This window comes from Oncorhynchus mykiss, chromosome 16 (assembly GCF_013265735.2).
Source record: "Oncorhynchus mykiss isolate Arlee chromosome 16, USDA_OmykA_1.1, whole genome shotgun sequence".
Lineage (NCBI taxonomy): Eukaryota > Metazoa > Chordata > Actinopteri > Salmoniformes > Salmonidae > Oncorhynchus > Oncorhynchus mykiss.
The window spans coordinates 37,857,197-37,863,390 of record NC_048580.1 but is presented as its reverse complement, the minus strand read 5'-3'; the positions used below and the strand labels follow the sequence as shown (position 1 = coordinate 37,863,390).

The 6,194-nt window shown below is 41.9% G+C and overlaps 1 protein-coding gene across 2 annotated transcripts in view; it reads left to right on the top strand.

The window, feature by feature from the left end:
- Positions 1 to 1,941: 1,941 nt before the first annotated feature.
- Positions 1,942 to 6,194, top strand: part of tns2a (tensin 2a) — a 53,466-nt gene continuing 49,213 nt past the window's right edge. Inside the window, exon 1 of one of the 2 annotated variants that reach the window (XM_036946788.1) lies at positions 1,942 to 2,973. In XM_036946788.1, coding sequence (XP_036802683.1) covers positions 2,848 to 2,973 — 126 coding nt within the window. In that variant the 5' untranslated portion in view covers positions 1,942 to 2,847. The remainder of the gene's footprint in view (positions 2,974 to 6,194) is intronic. The other variant, XM_036946787.1, reaches the window with a different exon arrangement.

Here is a 6,194-nt window from a genome sequence, read left to right as displayed (position 1 = left end):
AAGATGGTTCCTATTTGGCACATTTCTATCACATCGCTTGTTCTGTACCTGTTTCCTCTGTTTTCCATAACTACAACCTTTTGCCACTACTATGTTTCATATCTGGCCTTTGTATCGGGCCAAATAATATATATTTTTAAATGTCTCAAGTTACCTACTGACAACAATTCCCAATCCTAACATGAGGATTGATTGATATTTGGTCCTTTACTTCCTGGCTTGCTAACTCCTACACACTATAGGGATAGTTCACCCAGATGACGTATTGCTTTTCTTACCCTTTAAGCAGTCCATGCTTTGGTTGTTTTACTTTTTAGGATTTTGTGGCACAAATCCAACATAAGTCAATGGTACCTTTTGGTATATTAGCATTTTTGCACTTCATTTCCAAATCATCTACTGTATATGCAACGTCAATGACACAATCAATTTTTAGATACTTTAGGATGATTTGGACATGATGTACATTTTGTACTGTCATTTTGTAATTTGGGTGAACTATCCCTTTAAATACAGACAGCTTTCACTTAGCCTTTTTTCCAGGAGCAACCTCCCTAAAGGGAAGAAGTTTGTAAGTCCCACATATTGTACTTGAATATACAGCACTTCATTTTGGTTACTTTCCCTTTTTGTCTGTGATATGGCCCATGTTTTGTTCTTTCCTGTTTATAGATTATGCCCACACTGGGCACAAATCTGTCCTTGGTCAAACGACATTTTTTTTTTTTGTTTACCATATGCAGACAACTATGTTCTATTTGAGTTCATGCTAATGTGTGTTTGGATGTAGAAAGACAAAGTGGTAGGAGGGTGCCCCTTAACACTGATAATCATTTGAAAAATACTAGCTTTGAGAATGTGGCTCATTCATTTACATCGTTGAAACAATTCACAAAGACAACCGGTGTAAAATATAGTGTTTATTAATATATCATATATGTACATTGTAGTATAATAAATCTTTATCACAGAAATCTGTGATGTTGATTTGCAACATTTGAAATTTGAAAAGGAGCATAAAAGTAGACATAAGGTAACAAATTGACATGAATTTATTGTACACATTTTGCAATGGCATTCTCAAACTCCAGCCTCAAACTCCATTGAAAATCTATGGTTTGAATTGAAGAGGGCAGTCCATAGGCGCAGACATCATGGAAAGTATTTTTTTTTAAATAGGGGTGTCAATAATTTTGACACCTATCTTTTTTAGATGGTTTATTATTACCTGTAAATAAATACAAATATTGAGCAATTGTATTAGTGTAAAATAATAGAATTGCCCCCTTTTTTTTTGCATACAATATACTATAGCTCAGTATTTGTATTATGTATCTCATATAGTCTTTTTTTGCTCATCTTGCTCATCTGAAGTGTGACAATTTTGGTCGTGACTATCTTTCTCACTCTCCTCGCACTTTCTCAGGGTTTCTCTCATCTCATATTTGGTCTCTATGATCTCTGTCTGTCGTCTCTGTCATATTTTTTCAATGTATAGAAACCCATGGTGAGTGGTTTTTTAGTATGGTTATATGTCACTGTGTCTGGTATGCTTTGATAACCAGTACTGTCTGAAAGCCCAGCTACAGATCCTCAGTTTCATCCAAACCCTCTCCCTGTGTTCAGTCTACTTCACACAGGACCTAAGTAAGTTGATTAAAAGGAGTAAATTGTACTGTGGTTAAAGCAGGAGGGGTTCAGTTGTAAACACACAAACGGGGATCTGGAAACAGACACAACTGGAGGGGTGGAAAGAGAGGGTTAGGGAAAGAGAGTTGGGGGTGAATACCTGCAAGGGCCGTCTGGAGGGAGCAACACATTTACAACAACAAGACATAGCCTGGCCTGCTGTTTTCAGTCTACCGAGGTAGGAGGGGAAAGAGAGGAAAAGGGGGTTGGAGTAAGGGAGTGAGAGACTGGGTTTGGAGGCACATCAAGAATTTGCCTTTTAAGGGGTACGGTCTCCAAGTCCTGCGAGTTCACATGCAGCAGCCAAAACACTGAACAGGATAAACAAAGAACACCGAAAAGACAGAGGAAAAAACAAAGCAAGAATAATACTAATGTTATTCTCACTCTAGTATAAAGGGCCTCTTTTGGGAGCAGTCGCAAAGTGTGAGAATGGGTAAGAGTAAGTGAACTTTGTCTACTCTAAGGTCTAGACAAAATGATAGAGGTTTAGAGTAGATGGATGGCCATAGCAGCACTTCTGACCACTTCAACTCTGCTGGAAGTATTTGGAATTGATGTTGCAAGTTCCACGTTTGTAAGTAGCATAGGGAGAGGAGACAGCCTCCACGCTAAGAGGTCTGTGTCTTTTAGAGCATCTAAACTGCAACTATATTGTGGTTTTGTTGCTTTGTGAACCCATTTCTAGACAATACATGCAATGTCTGGCAAAATGACTGTGTATGTGTGAGCAGGAAACAGAGACGGTTTCAGAGCGAGAAAGGGAGGGAGAAACAGAGCGGTATTGTATATGCGTATGAGAGAAGAGAGTTAGTTAGAGGGAAAGAGAGAGGGTAACCGTTTGTGCCTGGGAGAGAGGGAACGAAGGAGAGAGACCATATATGTACTGTATGTCTATATGTGAGTATTTGAAATGGGTGGATGCATATGTCTGTGTGAGACAGAAGGAGAGGAGGGAGAGAACGTATATCCTCTGGCCCTTGGCGAGTGTGCGTGAGGCTGAATGGGAGCCAGGAAAAGGGGAAGGGCCTCGTGTCCGCCGACAAAAACAGCTGCCTGAGAGTACGCAGGAAAACAGTGTCTGGTAGAGTATAGGGAGCAGGGGACAGGGAAAGAGAGGACAGGAGAGAAAGAGAGCACCTGGGCCCACATCTCTATATGGGTTGCGCCCTGAGTGCGGAGCCTTGCTGTGGGGAGGAAGCGGAGCCTGTGCCCTTAGTGAGAGGGTCACTGAAGCGCCGAGGTCCAGAGAGATCCAACAGCGTCAAGATGAAGCTGACCAAGGTGAGTGTCTGGGTGGGCTTGTCTAGGGGCCACAGCTGGTCCAATACAAAAGAGCTGTATTTTAGGAAACCTTGCACATCATGCATGATATACTCATACATTTGAGTGCATGTGTTTGGTCTGTGTATATTAGCGTGCTTGTTTCTTTGAGTTGTGTCTGGTGTCTGTGCCCATGTTTGGGTGCAGGGTTTGAATTACTCAGGGTTATAGAGGGATGACTACCCCCATAAAAAATCATGCCCCCCTCATCAGAATGGAAATTGTCAAAGAAAGAGACGTCGGGCACCCCCAAGGGCACCCCCAATAATTGGAACCCTGTTTGGGTACATGAGTGTTATTGTACTCCATGGTTACAGCACATGCTGTGGAGCGTGGGAATGCTTAGCCCCCGGGACGACGTCAGTCTATTGCATCCAACTGACCCGTCAGTATGGGTGTGGTCAAAATGGATCATCCTCTTTTCATGCTCTCAAGCTATTCATTTACATTATTATTGACCTATCACAGAGCTGATGTACAGTATTGGTGGCCTATTTGGAATTGATTTCATTTTGACTGGTTTGGCTGCAGCTGTGAATGTCAAAAATGCTCCATGAACAGATAAGCATGGAAGAGATATCATTGACTTCTTAATAAATACACTTCACAACAGTGTCCTTCTGGCCGATGCCTGTTTTCCTGTTGCTAGAATGGCAATGCTTTTTATTGGGTGCCAAAGGCAAGGTGGTGGTTATACTGGTGATTGTTTTTAAGCCTCACAGGTTATGTGCAATGAGTCATGATGCGTCACAGCTTTGTTATACTGCTGGCTACAGTACATCCTATGAGTGGGCTGGCTGTGTTATCTTAGAGAAGCTCCATTAATGGCTTATAGTATTCAATTACTTGGCAACCAAAAGAAAAACACAATTTGCTGTAGCCGAATGCACAACAGGGATCAAAGCCAGAGGTGTAATTTCTGCGATTGAATCTATCGTGATATGATACTCACTCTTTCAAAGCCTATCTTGATCACCAGAGAACATTGTGATATTGGCTTATGATCCCCTCACCCTAAGCCAGAGCTGGGCAGCTCTCCATCTCTTGAATGTGAAGATAGAGTACAACAACAGTGACTTGATTGGAATAGATGGCTAGATATTCCTCTTGTTCCACCTGTTACAGCTGTAACACACAGCGGTTCTGCAGGCTCAGATTACTCATCCCTTCAAAGGTCAAAAGAAAATGGTTTGAATTCCTTAAAGAACCAACGACGCTTGAAACTGGCACTGCCTTACAGCGACCATATTCCACAGGCATTTTCTACACACCCAACACAGAAAAGAGCATTGGAGGATCAAGGGTAAAAATAGCCTCTACGATCCATAATGCTCACTCAGACACAGACACAAATACACACCGTTCCACTGGCACACATAACCACAAACTCACTCACATGGAAACTCACTCACTTCCTGTTATCTGTGGTCAAACTTTAGTCAAACCCCAGGGAAGCTTTGACTAGACATGACTCCTCTGGTTTAGAACAAACCTGTTACCAGTACTTGAGGAATGTTTGTGTGTATGGGGCAGCGTATGAGATGAAAGTAGAGAAATGGGAAAAGGAAATGTCTTTCCTTTTTCCAAAACCTGCCACCCCAATAAATCCCAGACCCACCCATTTAAATAACAGAACCTCTGAAGATAATATTGTATGCAAAAGAGTGTTTTGAAAGAGTAGGAAATGTTTTGGGAATGAGCTGGAATTTGGCAGGGAGAGTAGGGAGGGCACATAAAGTAAGTGGGATATGATTCAGCATTGTATTACGCTCATGGAAAATGAATGTAAATATTCCCAAGATAAATACAACCCCAAAGAGACCCTAGCTTTGTTTACTCTCGTGCGTATGTATTCATAGTCTCTCTCTCTCTTTCTCTCTCTTTCTCTTTCCGTCTGTACAGCTGTACCTTATCAACATTTGGCTTAGCGCTGTCTTACACAATCATTCCTCAAGCAATACAGCTCCCCCTTCACTCCCTTTTCCCCCACCCCATTTCCTCTTGGCCAATGTTCCCACTCTCAAAACCTTTTTCATTTACCTCCATGCTGCTCCATGCATTTCCCCTATTCCACAAAGTGTTACATCCTTTGTATTTAGAGAACTTAAGCTAAAAGCAGTATTTTATTTTAGAGGTATCATTCTATATGTTCAGTACTGATGAGGATCAGTGAGGCTCATTCAGACTTAGTTTCTCAGTATCTCTGCACAGTTAAAGTTGTAATGATGGGAGGCAGTTCTGCCTGATTTGCTCTCGACACAGGCTTATTCGACCCCCTATTTGAGGTTCAAAAGCTGTTGCTCCCCCCTCTCTATTGTAGTTGTCTCTGTACATATATCCTTCTTTGTAAATAACTACACATGTCCATCCGCAGGTTAGCGTTTTTCATCGTGAATCTTCCTCGGGAGGCAGCTCTGCAGAGTGGTCACTTGCTGGCACATTTTGAAAGTCATAAAATCTGATTTGAAACCTAACCCTAACCTTAACCACGGTGCTGACCCAAATGCCTATCCCTAACATATTTTTTTTCATGAATGTTTACAATTTTGCAGCTGCTATCTCAGGGGAAATCTCTCAGTTCTGCCTCCAGGACAAGACTCATTGACAATGAACATCAACCTGTTGTCCATCCATGTCTATGTGTATTTGAGGATGTGACAATAAAATTTGTTCTAGGGCCAATTCAACAGCTGTAATCAAATCCCCATCCCTCATCTATCCCCCAACCCTACCCTCCTCTCCAAGTCCCAGACTCCAAGCATCTTGTCAGCTCGAGGAAGTACCCCTGTATTTTGTTAAACCCTCCTGTGGCCTTCCTGCCCCTCCCTCCCCCTCTCCTCCACTCCTCTCCAATAGAAAAAAAGCTACAGACAAATAAACGTCCCTGGTCCCTCCGTTTTCACATGAGCCGGAAATTCCATGGCGCTTAGGCCTTTTTTACGGCTGGACTGAATTACCCTATGTGTTGTTCTGGGATTCCTGTGAGTTACATTCAAATGATGTAGTGGTTAGATAAACGTAGGTCCCGAACGCAGATATACTCAGTCATTATAGTCATGTTTCTAATAATGTATTTACTCTCCTATTTAGGAATAGTCCTAAATCCTGTCAAGGTCACAGAGTATTGGTATTTATCACTATTCTCTTGAGCATTATGGCATTTAATAGTTTCATCTTGGCTT